This window comes from Artemia sp. Qi Xiang Cuo, chromosome 19 (genome assembly GCF_049724085.1).
Source record: "Artemia sp. Qi Xiang Cuo chromosome 19, ASM4972408v1, whole genome shotgun sequence".
Lineage (NCBI taxonomy): Eukaryota > Metazoa > Arthropoda > Branchiopoda > Anostraca > Artemiidae > Artemia > Artemia sp. Qi Xiang Cuo.
Genome location: NC_142812.1, coordinates 20,601,967 through 20,620,065, shown reverse-complemented (window position 1 = coordinate 20,620,065; position 18,099 = coordinate 20,601,967). Strand labels below are relative to the sequence as shown.

Genomic DNA, 18,099 nt, shown 5'->3' with positions numbered 1-18,099 from the left:
GTAGTTGCCTTCCAATCATTTTTTGACTATTAAAAAGGTTCGAACACTGGAATGTTTTTTTTAGTTATGCAGACTGTAACGTGTTTTATTTAAGTTATTTAAAAAAGTAAATATGCCCAAAATAACCGTAAGAGGAGGGTTAGTTGCCCTCCAATCACTTTTGACTAATAGAATGGGCACTAGCCCTTTGAATTTCCATTCGAATTAGCCCTTTTTTCAAGTTTCTACGACAAAGATTTCAGTAGCAACCGTTCATGCCGTCAAGGTATCACTTACAATCTTAGCCGTGAGAACTCCGGGGGGATTGTCATCCTCAAATATATAATATCTAGACCTTTCAACTACGTTAAACTAAATTCCTATCTGAAAATTTTTATTGGATATGTTCGGTGAAATGGTGGGCGTAAGAGGAGGGCTAGTTACCCTCCAATCGCTTTTGACTATTAAAAAGGGCTCTAGTCCTTTCAATTTCCAATTGAATGAGCCCCTTTTGAAGTTTCTACGACAACGCTATCTAAAAAGCCTTATATGCACCCATGGCATAACTTACAACCTTTGCCGTGAGGGCTCTGGGGGGTTTGTCATCTTCAAATACATGATTTCCAGAACTTTCAACTGCGTTGAACAAAATGGCTATATCAAAACTTTGATTGAATGTGTTTGGGGAAAGGGTGGGCGTGAGAGGAGGGACAGTTATTTCCATTCACTTTCAACTATTAAGAAGGGCAATAGTCATTTCAAATTCCAATCAAATTAGCCCTTTTAAGTTTTTACGACAAAACTTTCTGTAAAAATTTTATGTGCCCCCAGGGAATAACTTACAAGCCTTGCACTGAGGGTTGTTTGGGGGGGGGGGTGTTGTCATCCTCAAAGACCTAATTTCCAGAACTTTCAACTACGTTGAACAAAAATGGATATCTCGAAATTTTGATTGGATATGTTTGGATAAAAGGTGGGCGTGAGATGGGGGTTAGTTGCCCTCCAATCACTTTCGACTTTTAAAAAGGGCTCTAGTCTTTTAATTTCCAATCGAATGAGCCCTTTTTGAAGTTTCTACGACAACTCTTCATATAATAACATTATATGCCCCTAGGGCATAACGTACACTCCTTGTCCTCAGGGCTGTGGGGGGTGGGGGGTGTCATCCTCAAATACCTATTTTTCAGAACTTTCAACTACGTTGAAAAAAACGGCTATCTCAAAATTTTGATTGGATGTGTTTGCGGAAAAGGTGGGCGCGAGATTGGGGTTAGCTGCCTTCCAATACCTTTGGACTATTAAAAAGGGCACTAGCACTTTGCATTTCCAATCAAATGAGCCCTTTTCAAGTTTCTACGACAAAGCTTTTGATAAAACCTTATATACCCCCAGGGCATAACTTATAACCTTTGCACTGAGGGCTCTGAGGGCGTTATCATCCTCAAACACCTAATTTCCAGAACTTTCAACTGTGTTGAACAAAATGGCTATCTCAAAATTTTGATTGGATGTGTTTGGATCAATGGTGGGCGTGAGAGGGGGGTTAGTTGCCCTCCAATCACTTTCAACTATTAAAAAGGGCACGAGCCATTTCAATTTCCAATCGAATGAGCCCTTTTTGAAGTTTCTACGACAACGCTTCTATGAAAACCATATATGCCCCCAGGGCATAACTTACAACCCTTGCTTTGAGGACTGTGGGGGAAGTGTCCTCCTCAAAAACATAACTTCTATCTGGAAATCAACTACGTTGAACAAAATAGCTATTTCAAAATTTTGATTGGATGTGTTTGGGGAAATGGTGGGCGTGGAAGGGGTGTTAGTTGCCTTCCAATCACTTTCGACTATTCAAAAGGGCACTAGCCATTCCAATTTCCAATCGAATGAGCCCTTTTCGAAGTTTCTACGACAACTCCTTCGATACGAAGTGCCCTGGTCGGGGAAAAAAATAATACATTGTGCCAACATCGTTCTTTGCTTAGGCAGCGCTATTGTGCTGCCTATTATATATCTAGAGCAGGTAACAAGCCTATCGCCTAGTCTTGTAGGACGACTGAGATTTTAATCTGGCGTTTTTAGAGCAGGCTTTTCTTCTCTTTTAGCCGAAAACTTCCTATTATTATAATTTTTATTTTTAATTACGAGTTTTATTTTCTAATCTTTTTTAGAAGATAAATATTTTTCAGTTTCAAGCGGCTAATGTTGTCTCGTCCTCTAGAGCTGTTGATGGCGCATAGTGAGTCGATAATTGTCGGCGTTTCAGTTGCTGGTTTTTATTTTGCTGGAACAAGCCTATCGCCAAACCTTGCAGCACGGCCGAAATTTTAATATGGCGTTTTTGGAGCTGACATTTCTTGCGTGTTTAAACGAAGACTACCTATCACTTAATAAATCTTTTTTTAATCACGAGATTTATTTTCTAAATCTGCTTTAGAAGATGAACATTGTTTCAGTTTTAATATCTTTACTGTTTCTTAGTTTCAGTTTTAATAACTTTCTCAGTTACAGTAGCTGCAGTCTCTGACATTTCTTTTTTGTGACAGGTTTCAAGCCGAGTGCAGGAACGGTTCAAGAGTTGAACTTCAGATCATCAAAGAATGTTTGGGGTTATTTTAGCGTTGCTGCATCTGGAGGACTTCATGAATTTGCTGACTCTCAATTTGGCCATTGTTTTTCATGGGGAGAAGACCGAGAAACGGCCAGGGAGTAAGTAATGATTGTTTACTAGCTTCCTGATTTAATAAATTCTTGATTAATTCTTGGTTTATTACACTAGCTTTGTGATTATGATTGCACTAGCTCACATCCATTTTATGACCAAAGAGGGTCAAAATGGCAATATAATCAAATTCTAAGATGGTCAATCGATTTTTATGGTCTAAAACTCTTAGCAAGAGGTCCCTCCACATGTAAAAACGTTCCTACAGAAGGTGGATCAAGCCCTACAATATGATGTGAAAGTTCCATGTTTATTCATAAATCGTCGGCTGATAATGAAACGAATAATACTACTACTACTAACACCTCACTGCAGCACCAAGTCATCTGAGGTTAAGACAGCTATGGACGCTTCTCCTCCATCCAACCTATTCAAAGGCTCTTTCTTTACATCCTCCCAAGAAGTTCCAGTTTCCCTTAAACCTTTCCTTACGACATCTTCCCATCTATTCGAGGACGACCTGATTTTCGTTTGGCCCTAGACGGTTGGCCGACAAGAACGATCTTGGCAATCTTTCGTCCATTATCGCCAAAACGTGTCCTAATCATCTCAACCTTTCTCTCAATATAGCCCTAGAAAGCGTGATTGAACCACATTTTTCTTACAACCTACTGTTTGAAATATGGTCAGTCAATCGGGTACCCAAAACAATCTGTAAGCAATTTCGCTGGAAAACATCTAGCAAATCTTTCTCCGTGCTTCAGAGCGCCCATGCTTCAGAACTGTATTTGACGATTGTCATCACTGTAGCTTCCGATATCCTAATCTTGGTTCGCAGACTTATCTCTCTTTTCTTCCAAACTGCGAAAAAACACTCTGGGCCCTGGCTATTCTATTCTTAAGATTTTTCCCTGCACCCACCATCCATACTAATAACTCAAAACCTAAGTTACTCTGAACTCAAAACCTTGAATAACTCACCCTGAACTCAAAACCTCTAAAAATTCATTCATTTTGCTAACATTTTCATCTAGGATTTTTTTAATCATCAGCATAATCTAAGTCTAGGAGAGTTTTACTTCCTCAATTGATTCCATGTTCTCCCATTGTCTTTGCTGTGCTCCTTAATACATAGTCTATCAAAATGATCCATACAAATGGAGATGGGATGCAACCCTGCCTAACTCCTAATTTAATACGAAACCAGTCACTAACCTCATTTCCTACCTTAACCACAACAATGTTATTCTTGTACATAGTATTAATCACTTTAATGTATTTATTTGGCTAAAGTGATTATAATATTTACTGAAAAATATTCCTTTCTAAGTAAAGCTGGAACGATCACGCCAATCTACCAAGAACGAGAAACGTATTCAATTTCTGTATCATAAATTAGGTATGTTTTCAAGGTTGTATAATGGTTCTTAATTAAAGGAGTTTCGTGATGATTGCAAAAGTTCTCTTTTTTGGAACCATACGAGATAAATTTTTGACAAATTTCAAGACAATCATTTCAAGCAAGCCAGGGTAAAACTATTGGCTCGTTATAGCCCCTGACCTTTGCTTCATATTTAAGAAGATACTCAGCCGTTCAAACATGTTTCTGATTTACAGCCTTAAATAAAATAGTTCTGTAACATTCTTGCTTCGTATAACCTGACGCCTATGACTTGACTACTGAACGTTCAATATAACCATCTAAAGAAACCCCATGTAAAGTTATTGCACTCGTTAATGCCAAGAAGATATTCCATCACGCATGGCTCTTATTTGCAGCGCCAAATAAAGGAATCGTCTTCATTAAACACAGTGTTTATATTTTTGTAACGTATGAAATAAGTTTTGACATATTTGACATAAAATGAGTTTTAAGCATAAGTTATAGTTTTATGTTATTTTGACATAAAATAAGTTTTGACACATTTCAAGGCTACCGTATCAAGCAACATAACGTAAGGGTGTGACACCCATTGTGTCATCCTTTAAGTTAGGATATTAACATATCACTTACAGGAAAAAGCGTCTGGGTTTTCTTGGCTGGAACCTAGTAAAGAGCGACCCATATTTTTGAAGCTATTGTTTCTTGATAGGAGCGATAGCGCCCCTCAACTCCTTGACTCTCAGAAAGTGATATGCACAACATTTTGTTACTTTTACAACTCTGATGTACTTCTGTACTATCAACTATTTGAAATATTTTAGACAAAATACGTTTTAAACGTTCTCTCTTGTATAACGTTAATAAATCCAAAATTGCTGAAACTTTGAGGATTGAATATCAGTATATGTTAAACTAGTAGATCTCATTTCATTAGTTCTTTTCAGTAATCTTGGTTATTAGGTTTTTTTTTGTGGATGTTTTGACAAATAAAAACACACAAATCAAAATAAAGACTGTTTTCAATAAAACGTAGATGGCATTCTGATCTTTAGAGGGCATAGGAGGCGTTTGTCGTTCCTTCGGTTCCTCTTAATTTCTGCTTGTTTATTTAATTTAATTTCTGTTCATTTTGGGTTTCATTTATTTATTGATTTATGTTCGCTTTACGCTTAAATAATTTGTTACTTTATTTTGACTCGTTTTATGTTTAATATAGCTCTTTACTTTTCTTTCAAAAACTTTTTTTGCGGAAAAAGTGTAATTATTATAAAGAATAATAAGATCTACGCTGAGGAACCTTTGAAAATACGATTTACGAATATATCTACTGAATTCGGAAGAGCTAAAAGAATACAAAAGCGCAATTAAATCGTTTTATTTATAATCTTCTTTTCTTGCGAAGTTCCACGGCGGACAACGGGAAATTAAATATTTAGTTTTTTGTACAATGCGAATAATTTACTATTCATGATTAAGAAATCCAGCAACAAGTCGCAAAAGAACAAAGGGAGCTCCACGCGTCAAATCTACATACTCTATTCGTTTGTTATGTAGTTCTAGTTAGTTACTAAATCATTGGTATTTATGAGTTAAAAACTGGTTTAATTTGTTAAAAGAAGTGGAGGTTGAAAATGGGCCTTCATAGTTGATATTGTAGGCTATAGTGCTGAAGGATGCATAAATATTTTTTTTCTATTCTCTTATTTTGGCTTTCATATGAGTTTGATTAAGTTTTAAACGAAATATTGTTGGAAATGGGATTATTCATTCTAGAAGGAACTCAGGGAACACCTATGTTTCTTCACTTAATTTTCTGCTTTTTGCAGAAAATTACTATTATTATTATATATTATTCATTAATTTAAATAATAAATATATAATAAATATTGACACATATATATATATATATATATATATATATATATATATATATATATATATATATATACATATATATATATATATATATATATATATATATATATATATATATATATATATATATATATATATATATATATATATATACATATATATATATATATATATATATATATATATATATATATATATGTATATATATGTATATATAATAAATATACTGTAATGAATAATATAATAAATGTATAATAATTAAAAAATAAATTTTAATTAAGATTATATTATTAATTAATATTTTTCGATTTACTATTCTATATATTTAGTAATCCGGTGTGTAAGATAATATTTATTTTCAAAAGAATATCAAATGCTTGAATAGAGCCAAATTCGCTCCTTACGTCAAAGTAAAAGAAAACAAAACAGAAACAACCAATACAGCATAGTAATAAATAATATAATAAATGTATAATAGACAACGAAATAAATAATAATTAAAATAGTATTATAAATTAATATTATATTATTTACTATTCAATATACTTAGTAATCCGGTGTGTAAGATAAGATAATATTTATTTTCAAAAGCCTACATTCGCTTCTTACGTTAAAGTAAAAGAAAACAAAACAAAAACAACCAAGACAGCATATAATGTGTAACTAATGGTAAAAAAAAGAAGCAATGGGGGGGGGGGATAAAATAATAATTTATTGAATTTGGAATAAAAAATAATACAGGTCAAAATCATTGAGAATAATAGAAACAATCAGAAAAATGAGTAACTAAAAAAGGATTGTGTGAAAGAATAGATTAAAAAATAGATAGTAAAAAACAGACAGTCACAAAAATCGATATCCTCACATGTGTATTAGGACATATCGGAATTTATCGAATGTTTGCTGTTCGAATGTCTGAATTCCCGAAAAAGTGGAAAATTTTGGTGTTTTCAGTGAACAAAGTTGCAACTTCAGCAGTGACAAAAGTTTTCTTAACTTAATTTTCAAAATATATTTTTGTGGCTGAGTAAGGTGACTCCTCCTATATATTGAATAGTTTCTGGTGCTTTTGACTTTTTATGTCGCTCTGAACTTTCATTGGGAAAAATATAATGCTTCATGATCTGAATTGGGGCTAGTGTATTTTTCAAAATCTAGGATGTTTTTTTTTTCTTGTTTTGTTTTTTTCAATGAAATTACCAAAACAGGTTTTTTTTAATGAAGATACCCAAAAGAAAGTATTTCAAAAAGGTGATTTTAGGACAACAGTTTATTATCTGATCACACTGATAAAGACAAAATTTTATTGGAACAAACTTATGGGAATTTCAAGTAATAACCTGAAAACCCTCGAAAATGGTTTCGAATCGATATGAAAATTTTACTATTGGAATCTGAATTATCGAAAACCCGTACATGAAAGTTACAGCCCCCAACTTGGACAACAAGGAAATTCCTTTTGCATCAGCGGCACTGATGTGTCCTCCTTTTTTTTGCATTAAAAAAAAAATTGTCTTCTAGAAATATGGTAATAGCCTTGAAGGAGTTGAGCATTCGTGGCGATTTTAGAACAACAGTTGAATATCTGATTACCCTGCTTGAGACCAAAGATTTTCAGGAGCTGAAGCTGTCAACTACATGGCTTGACTCAATGATTGCTCAGCGTTTTCGAACTGAAAAACCTGACATCCTTCTAGCTCTAATTTGTGGTGCACTACACGTGGCCGATCAGGCACTTTTGAACGCTTTCCAAAATTTTCAAAATTCTTTGGAGAGGTAAGTAATTTTTTTTTCGTTTTTTTACACAGTTTGCGTTGCAAAGTATATTAGAGCGTGAAACACTGCTGATCCCTTACCAACAATAATGAATACATTTTATATGCTCGTTGAAGCTTCTCATGCAAATAATGTTGGAATGAATTCTTTAAAGGTTTTACATTCAGTCTGAGAATCCAAAAAAAGTAGATAAAGTTGTGTGCCGAAAAGGCACTAGACAGTATAGAGCCCTTCCCTCCAATTCATTTATCTTGAAGCATATATGATGATCTACCATTGATCAAACTTAAAAAGAATGTTTTTCACCATCAGCACTCACGCCAGACTTAATATTGCAGTTTTTTTGGCCGATTTTGTATTTCGCCTAAAATCAGAACAGTTTCTCCTTCGTTTGCGTTTATCTCTTTTGGTAAGTTTCTTTTTGGTAAGTTTCTCTTTGGTAAGTCTCTCTGTCGGAAGTTCAATCCTGGTAGTGTATATATTGTTTAACAGTCATATTTAATACCAATTACTTAATATAAATCAACTATTAACAAAAAACTTAACATAACCACGTCCCCTCCAAATGCCAGGGTATGATACGGAGGAGAGATAATCAAAAAAATCCACATTTAAAAATAAAGTTAAATTTACTTTTACCTCAGAAGGGGTTTAAAAAAACGTTAACTACAAAATCAAGTATCCTGATACCACTAAACTCAACACTCAACTCCTTCTTTAACACAAATCACTCAAAATTAAAATACAAAATTAATAATGTTAATGCTCATGATTTATTACCATTTTACCAATTTTATATCCTATCAATTTTAAAATTAAAATCACATTTAGAAACAATTCACTTTTCAATAACTTTTTAAATTCACTTACATCACAACTAGTTTTAATTCCCTTCTAACGAATTAGATAAATTAGCCCCTCGTAGTATTTGTGGCCGATTTTATTTTTCACCTAAAATCTAAAAAAATTTTGAGCATTTTTCCTTCGTCGTGCTTATCTCTTTTGGTGAATTTCTCACTCTCTGTCAGAAGTCCGCTCTTGGAAGGGGATTGATAATTCCTAATACCAATTGAGCAGTAATACCCAATTATTCTAGTGCTGGTGTTAATATGTATCTGGGGTATAAACTGAATTCTATATCTTTATTTTTTCCGTAATTTTGCTGTATTTTGTATGCAATAAAAAATATGGAACTAAAAAAAAAAAAAGAAAAAAAATCAATTCTTTCAGTACTTCTTGGTAGGTGGCTAAAGTAGTAGCTTTCCTCTTGGAGGATTGGAGGGATGCTTGCAAATATGTCAGCCTCGGGTAGCTGAACTCTTTGATGAACTGGTAGCCTACCCGTAGCGAAAGTTTATACTTTTAAGAAATATTTTTTATCATTTTTGAGTTTGCCCCAAAATAATTATATTACTGGACACTAATTGATGCTATTTTAATCGATGCATATGTATCTTTTCTTCACGTGAAATTGTTTTACTTGCGGTCCATGGGAAATCTAACTTCAAGGTTTCAAAATTTTCTTAATTATTCTGGCCGTTAACAGGAAATTTAACTTTTCTCAACTTTCCTATTGTAGTTTCACGGATAGTTAGAGTCTAACAATGTAAGGTATTTGGTTCTACAATGACAATTATGCTCATGAATCATTGTGATTGCTTAAAATGTGCTGGTGACAATATATTTATTTTTAGTTATGATATTCTTAATCAAAGGTCTGAACCGGATCCTTCTGAAGCGTAGGCACTCCAAAAGACGAGTGAGGATTTGCTAGATTGTCTACGGATTTTGATACGGATTGTCTATGGATTTCTGAAGCCTTCTGAACCGGATCTGAACCGGAAGCCTTCTGAAGCCTTCTGAACCGGATCCTTCTGAAGCGTGGGCACTCCAAAAGACGAGTGAGGATTTGCTAGATTGTCTACGGATTTGATACGGATTTCTGAAGCCTTCTGAACCGGATCTGAACCGGAAGCCTTCTGAAGCCTTCTGAACCGGATTCTTCTGAAGCGTGGGCACTCCAAAAGACGAGTGAGGATTTGCTAGATTGTCTACGGATTTGATACGGATTGTCTACGGATTTTTCCAGCGAAATTGTCTACGGATTGTCTTGGGTACAGTGACCGTATTTCAAACAGTAACCTGTACTAAAGATTTTATTCAATCCAGCTTTCTAGGGCTATAATGAGAGAAATGTTGATATGGCTAGGACACTTTCTGAGGATGAAGGATGGCAAATTGCCAAAGATCGGCCTCGTTGGCCAACTATGTAGGGCCAAACGAAAAGCAGGTCATCCCCGAAAGGGGTGGGAGCATGTTGTAAGGAAAGATGCAAGGGAAATTGGAACTTCTTGGGAGGGAGTAAAGAGGAAGGCTTTGAATAGGTTGAGATGAAGAAGGAGCGTGCGTAGCTGTGTTAGCCTCAGGTGACTTGGTGCTGCAGTGAGTTGTTAGTGGTAGTACTTAAGTAATTAAAAGTAAACGTAGCAACATTTTTGTATCTTGGTGCTGTAGAAAAAGCCCCAAAAATAACGAAAATTATTGAAAAAGCAAAATTATTTTTTATTTTAGTTAAAAACTGCCATTTCTGGAGTAGTTCTCAGGAGTCTAATTAATATTTATTCTTGATTGTTCACTTACCAGTTAACCTGTTCTAAGTTGCCTGCTAAGGCAACAATGATTGATGGTCAATCTCTTCAAGTAAGCAAGTTCTATTGATGGGCTCAAACTATTTATTCTTGCCTTATTTAATCTCTATAGCACTTAGAAGTCTCTTCTATTTCCAGTTCAAAAATTTGAAGCAGGAGCTTTTAATATCAAAATAGTTTTTATCAGAATGCCTAGAAGAAAAATCTTTTCTAGCACACAATTGCTTACTAAAACGGTTAAAAAGTCAAAGCAAGCTTTTTAGTTTTTCCTGTAAAATTTTATCCTGTTTAACTGTAAATTTTATTTCCTTCAGGTTTGTCCTGTAAATAAGTTTTTCCTGTAAAATATCTGTCATGTTACATACCGCTTTTTGAATTACCTTAGTTAAAATGTGGAAGGCCGAAATGCTCTATATATTGTATGTGATTTTATCTTTGGATGACTGTACAACATTAAGTCGCGGTTGAAGTAGGTCTGTAGTCACAAATTTTTTCTCTTAAAAATATAAGAAAAACTGATACAAGAAGAAAACACTCAGCGGCATCTAGCAGTCTCTGAGGGACAATACTCAGTGCCATCTAGCATTACCCAGAAAAAGCACAAGGTTAATTATGAAACTATATTAAAATATAGGGTGGGCTAGTTATTTTCGCCTTTTACTAAAAGGAAAAAAATTTGTATTTGTGCACATTTTTTTTTGCAAACACGTGTAAGCGATCAGTTTCGAACACTAACTTCTAATTTTTTGAACTTCATAATTTTCTTATTATTTAGCACTAATTTTTTTACTGCTATCATATTTAGTAGCGCTACCTAACTTATTCAAGTGCTAATTTATTTAAAAGTACTAACTACTTTACATCGAATTATTTACGATGCAAAGTTCTCTCGTTACTAGGTTTTTCTATCTCTTCTTTTAAGCAAAGTCGTTTTGGCAATGCCGTTTAGTTTTGAAGCAATGTCTTTTTAGTACGAGGAACAAACATTTGAAATGTTGTTTCGTTTGATTGAGGACATATCTTATATTATTAACGAGTAATAATTTTGTATGCGTATATCTGTGAGTTATTTTTCAAAAACTGTATTATCTCGTGATTGATGTAATGAAACTGTTTTTAGAGGCCAAGTGCTCCCCGCCTACACTCTCAAGAACACGGAAGACGTGGAGTTGATCTATGAAGGGGTTAAATACGTTGTACAAGTGACGAAATGTGGCCCAAATTCATATTTCTTAGTCCTGAATGGGTCTTATAAGGAAGTTGAGGTTCACCGTCTGGCAGATGGCAGTAAGTTTTATTATTCTGTTTTATTAACTCTCTTATTTGGTAAATATTAATTATTACCATTCAATTATTTAATTAATTAATTTAATTATTTATTTTATTATTTAGTCTTATTTAATTTAGTTATTATTAGCTCCTCATTTAGAAAAAAGAGTACAGAAAAACCGTGTGTCATACGTTGGTATCTCGGTGTCTTGAATTTTCAAGAAATTAGAAAAGTTTGGATTCGTTAAGAGTAATTGAACGTTATGATAATGGAAAGTTTGGATTCATTGATAAACAATATAACGGGTCACTTATTAAGTGACCCGTTATATTGTTTATCTTTGATCCCTGGTCTATTCTGATCTCGCCAGTTCTTACATGAAGTGATTTTTAGAGATGTGGCGATGCGGAAGTATGCGGATTTTCTTGAAAATTTAATAATATACTATCCCAATGTCATGCTATAGAATATATAAAATTTAATAAAGAGAATTTTATTGTATGGCTTCTCATGTGATAGATTTAAAGATACTGACATCAATTGGAGGATGGAGGGTTATGGTCCCCTGGATTTCGTTTCCACTCCCCATAGATTTGTAAAGATACCTATTGGGGGTAGTGTTCATTGAAAAATGCCCTTTATTTGGTATTTATGTTAAAAAAGTTGGACAAACCACAAATTTGCCCGCACCTCTAAATTTTGAAAAATATATTTATCCCCCCCCCCCCACACTTAGCTTTCGGGAATCGAGGAAACTATTTAACGGATGCTTCCTGGCCGAGAAACCATTTTTGTGTTTTTGACGTTCCCTCTGTTCCTTCCAGAAAAAAATAGTCTGATGACCCTAATTCTCTAAGGACTCCTATTTGCTACTACTGTAATATTTGCTTCATATTTTGTCTTTTGTCCGAGGTTTTCTGTTGTGTACAATGATTATGTAGGTTTCCATCGTTTCTAAAAACCGATACATCAAAGATGCAGCCCAAATCCCATGGATACCCTGTTGGCGTTTAGATACGACCTTGCCGAAAGATCTATTCAGATCAATTGCAGTCCATAGGCCTTAGCGTATAGATGCGTATAGATATGGCCTTTCTGTAAGATCTATTGGAGCTCACAGGCCTTAGCGTTTAGATATGACCTTTCTGTAAGATCTATTGTAGCTCACAGGCCTTAGCGTTTAGATTTGGCCTTTTTGTAAGATCCATTGTAGCTCACAGGGCTTAGCGTTTAAACACGGTCTTTCTGAAAGATCTATTCAGTTTCTTATTTTCTTTTAGTTAATATGTGTTGTTTTTATCTTAGGTCTTCTGATCTCATTTGATGGGGCCAGTTACACAACTTATATGAAAGAAGAAGTGGATCGATGGCGAGTTGTTATTGGCAATCAAACTTGCGTATTTGAAAAAGAGAACGATCCAACTATACTTCGTACTCCGTCTGCTGGGAAATTGATCTGTTTTAGAGTTGAGGAAGGAGGACACGTAAACTCTGGAGATATCTTTGCAGAAATTGAGGTATTTGAAAACTACTCTAATTAATTTCTGCCGAGAAATGTACCGTACTCCACTCCAAAACATACCAGCCCTGAACTCCCAATCTTGATGTTTCTAACTACCCACTCCCCAAAAAACCTCGCTGAAAAACCTCCACTCCTAAAGAAATACCACACCCTACCCCCAAAACCCCTTCGTACTCAATTTACTAAGAGGTTACTATGTTTTAAATTTTAGAAAAGAGGATTTTAAATTCTGTAGATATTTATGCATATATTACGTTATATTATATAATATGTCGATTATAATAGTACCAAGGACAGTGATGGTTAAATCTGATTGTTTTGATGGGTGAAGTGCAAATTTACACAATAACAAGTCTCAAAAATTAAAAAAATTGAAGAATTTAGTTTTTAATGAAAACGACTTCCACATGCAGTTATACAGTTTTCAGTAGCGGTACCAGTTTAAAAAAAAGAAACATGGTTGAAAAATCAGCAAAAAATAAGCTAAAACTTATGGCACTAATTAGCTCGCGAAGTTGCACCGTTCCTTTGAAGGTGTAGTTTTCTTTGGGAATAAAAAGATTGTTAATGTTACAATTTTTTGGACGAAAGCAGTTGCCAAATTCTGGAGATATTCATGCATAAATTGATACATTTAATAACTCTATTATTAAAGTATCATGGACTGTGGAAATGATATCTGATTGCTTGAATTACTTAGTTGAATTACTTGAAAAACTTATAGAACCGTATATGTCTTTGAAAAATTAGAAAAATCCGGAATTCAATGTTTAATGATAAAGAGCTCCATATGCGGATCTCGATAGTAGCAGGTGCCCAATTAAAAAATAAAAACGTGTTATAAATAAGCTGATACTGGAATAAAACTTCATAATCATTAAATAACGGAAAGAAAAATGCAAGAGGATCGTGATTTTGAGGCACGAAAATTTAAAGATGGGTCCAGGAGAGAAATGTTTTTTGTCACCTTGACATGTCCTTGACAATTTAAACATTGGCAAGATTTTATACTTCTTTTCTTCATGCAACGTCAGTATTTTTCTTTATGTACTAACTGAGTCCCAAATGGCGAATGAGCCCTGAAGTCTAGTCTTGCCCCCTGAGAGCATAACTGCTTAGCTCCTGTTGAACTTGTGACTCCGCGTTGTCTAATGATAGCTCCATAGACGAAAAGACATGCGGATGAGTATCAAAAGCCTCATCTATCACTGAAAGGCTCAACACCTTCTGGAAATTACCGCACATTTCTAGGCGCACAAAGATATGAATCTACAACGCATCCGTAAGCTTGATTTTGTCATATGCAGTGGAAACATGACCTCTTAAATCTTCAATCCTCAACATGATAGACGTCTGTCTGACGAAACAGTTCCGTTGGATTGAGAGACTTCGGTGGTATGATTTTGTTAGCAATGTTAGGTTGATTAGGCTCCCCTTCCAAGTGCCATTTCCAGTCCATATAGTGCAACAGACTTAGGTGGTTCAGACACTTTCTACGTATGCCGAGAACAACCCCAGCCCGAGCAGTCTGCGATTTCGATAGAAAAGCTCATGGCTGTTTCCATCCGAGGGGTAGATGCCGGCCAAGGTAGAAAGATAGCCTCAATAAACTCCTGGAGATGGCTAAAATTGCTGTCGGCGAGACCCCTATTCTTAGCAGTAGACGGGTCAGCCTGAAGGAGCAGAGTGGCGAAACTCTTCATCGGAGCCTTAAGTCAAGTAAGTTAAGTACTTGCAGGGTTGCGACGCTCTACGCCGGGCTCAACGTGGCAGGACGCTTAAGTCAAGTAAGTAAATAAGTTTTATCGAGTTTTCTAATTTTATTTCGCCTATACTTGAAATCCAAATACCCTTGACTGGACTCAAAACGTTTTTTGAATAAATGTTACTAAGTTTAGAAATTTTGCAGGTGATGAAGATGGTAATGACTTTGAGCGTAACAGAATCTGGCTGTCTCTATTATAATAAAAGGCCTGGAGCTGTTTTGGATGCAGGTGACGTTATTGCACATTTAGATTTAGATGACGCTAGTGGAATCCAGAAGCCGAAGCTTTTTGAAGAAAAGTTTCCTCTTGGAAACGTAGAATTGACCCAAAATGATAAGCTGAATCAAATTTATAAACAAAGCCGGAATTTTCTTGATAACGTTCTGGCAGGTTGGTTTCCTTTTATTTTATAAGTCTTTTCTTTTTTCCATTTAATCATTTATTTTCTTTACTTGTTCTATATTTATGTTTTATGCTATACTAAATTGTTTTGTTTTATATTGTACTATTTTTTTCGTACTATTAAGTATAATTTGTTATACTTAATTATTACTCTATTTTATATTATATTACTTTACTTATGTCACTATATATATTATATCGCTGTGTCACTTATATCTTTACTTTATTTATTTTTGTTTTTCTATTTGTAAAATTTTCGGGAAAAAATTTGAGAAATAATCATGCAACCGTCTCCATTAAAACAGTTCTTGTGTAATTATTGATTGATACCTTTATTTTTAATAATTCACAAAATAACAAGCCGATGAAATAAACGAAGCAACTACTAGAAGGGCAAATGATCTGTACACAATGGCTCAACAAATTAATTAAATTACATAACAATAGCTCAAAAATTAATTAAATTACATAATCAAAAGACAACCAAGTAAAAGAAATAGTCACCTGCGACCTGCTCTGACCTTGCATCTCCACTAAGGAGAAACCCTTTGACCTGGGATTTAAGCGGAGAAACCGGTTCAGAGCCTCTAATGCTGCCCGAGGGGATGTTTCAAGGGGCTATACTTATATGACGAAACACATGGGCTATGGGCTGGCCTCACTGTAATTTTCTTCTCACATACTAGCTTATCGGGATTCCTAGTATGATACGAGTGAGAACCAGAATTAGTAGACATTAGTAGACAGAATATGCTGGTGCAGTAACTGGTGTTTCCCTAACTCACCAACATTCAAAGTTTTAAAATTGCTATAGCAATTGAGTGTGTCACTAAAATCATCACATTCCCCTCTGGACGAATTGCTTTATTTTGAAATGTCTCGATTCTTCTGTATTTATAAAAAAAAAGGAAAAAAAAAAGATGGGTAATCGTACCATAAATAATCTTTAACACACAAACTACTGCTACTACTAACAACTCATCGCAGTACCAAGTGCCTGATGCCTACACAGCTACGCACGCTCCGTCTCCATCCCAATCTATTCAAAGCCTCCCTATTTACACCCTCCCAGGGTGTTCCCATTTTTCTTAAATCTTTCTTTACGACATCCTCCCATCCCAACCGTGGACGATCTGCTTTCTTTAGCCCTAGACGATTGGCCGAAAGTGACTAATTTTTTTAAAAATTAGTCATCCTTCATCCACAGAACGTGCTCTAGCCATCTCAACCTTTCTTTCATTGTAGCCCTAGAAAGCGGGATTGAACCACACTTTTCGTACAACCTACTGTTTGAAACACGGTCAGTCAGTCGGGTACCTAAAACAATCCGTAGGCAATTTCTCTGGAAAAGATCTAGCAAATCGTCCTCCGTTTTGCGGAGCACCCATGCTTCAGGACCATATAAGACCGCTGTCATCACTTTAGCTTTCTAACGCACAAACCGGGAATAAATTGCTAAAGCATCGAAGAAAACAGCCTCTTGTTGCCTTGGACGATATAATTTCCCCATGCTTCTTCCAATTCAAATTTTAATCAACTACAAATCCCAAAACTTCGTTGGAAAAATTTGATGAATAATAGTACCACCAAACATTAATCGAAGAATTTATTGACAGAACAGTACGGCTGAAAACATATAATCAGTTTTGCTCACACTGACACCTAGAAAACTAAAACTAGTAAACAAGGCTATGAATTTTGTTTGGGGAGGGGGGTCAATTTTTTTGTTTTTTTACAAAACTCATCAAAAATCTGTTTATATGCATTTTTGTTTTTTTTTTCTTGAGGAGGAGTTCAATTCAGCTAACCTCCTCCCTAGCTACAACCCTGCTAGTAAATATGTTCGGGTCCAGTGGGACATCATTTGCGCTAGCTATTTCTTTACTTTTTAGGTTTTTCTTTTTTCTTTACTTAAAATTTTTTCTTTTAGGAAAGTTTTCTCGATTTAGCTCTTTATGATTTTTCCTGATTCAGCCAAAAAATTGAGTTTTTCTAATAATCGCAGTTTCTGCGTTATTGTTTTCTGAACCCTTTGTTTAGTTTGAATCACCAAGAGATCCATGAAAACTGTAAAAAAAGTTAACTAAAATTAAAACATGACTAATTAAGAAAACATAATTAGAGAAAATTAATTAAAACTGTCAGTGCTAGAAAAAAAGGTTTATGTTAAGGAAGTTCTCCTAAACAATAGTTCTTTTTAAGTTCATACCCAAGTTGGGGTTTGAAGTACCTAGGGCACTGAAATGAAATCTGATTGCTAGAGTTTTCCAAGTGGGAACATACACAACTATATATATCTCAAAAAATTAGGAAAAAGCTGGGATGTTTTTTTGTAGTAGCAGGCGCGAAAATTTAAAAATAAGAAACGTGCGTGAAAAATACTCCAAAATAACCTAAAAAACTTTGGCACTAAGTAGCTTAAGATGAGGTAGCGTTCCTTTGAAGGTGAAGCTTATTTTTAAGAACCAACATGTTTCTAATATTTACATTATTACAGACGAGAAACGTTAAATTTAACTATTTCGCTTATTCGTTTTGCTGTTTTATTTCATGTTTTAACATGGCAACACTGATAAAGATGGGATATTACCCTAATCATTATATGATTTTAAAACAACCAAAAGAAAGATCTTGAAAGCCGTGACTATCAGGTTAAAATAGACACAATATTGGTCCAGGGGATTGGGAATGGACAATTTTTTTGTTTTATTTTGATGTCCTTTATACTTCTAGAAAAAGAAACCAAAACAAACATGCTAATAAACAAAAATCATTACGTAAAAACTCTGGACGAAGAATGCAGCATAAAAAAGGTTCT

The 18,099-nt window shown here is 34.7% G+C and overlaps 1 protein-coding gene across 2 annotated transcripts in view; it reads left to right on the top strand.

The window, feature by feature from the left end:
• The window catches only part of ACC (acetyl-CoA carboxylase), a 290,230-nt gene that overhangs the window by 136,064 nt on the left and 136,067 nt on the right, over positions 1-18,099 (top strand). For both annotated transcript variants that reach the window (XM_089105579.1, XM_089105578.1), the window contains exons 11-15: positions 2,523-2,685; positions 7,419-7,673; positions 11,442-11,608; positions 12,897-13,108; positions 15,023-15,269. In XM_089105579.1, coding sequence (XP_088961705.1) covers positions 2,523-2,685; positions 7,419-7,673; positions 11,442-11,608; positions 12,897-13,108; positions 15,023-15,269 — 1,044 coding nt within the window. The remainder of the gene's footprint in view (positions 1-2,522; positions 2,686-7,418; positions 7,674-11,441; positions 11,609-12,896; positions 13,109-15,022; positions 15,270-18,099) is intronic.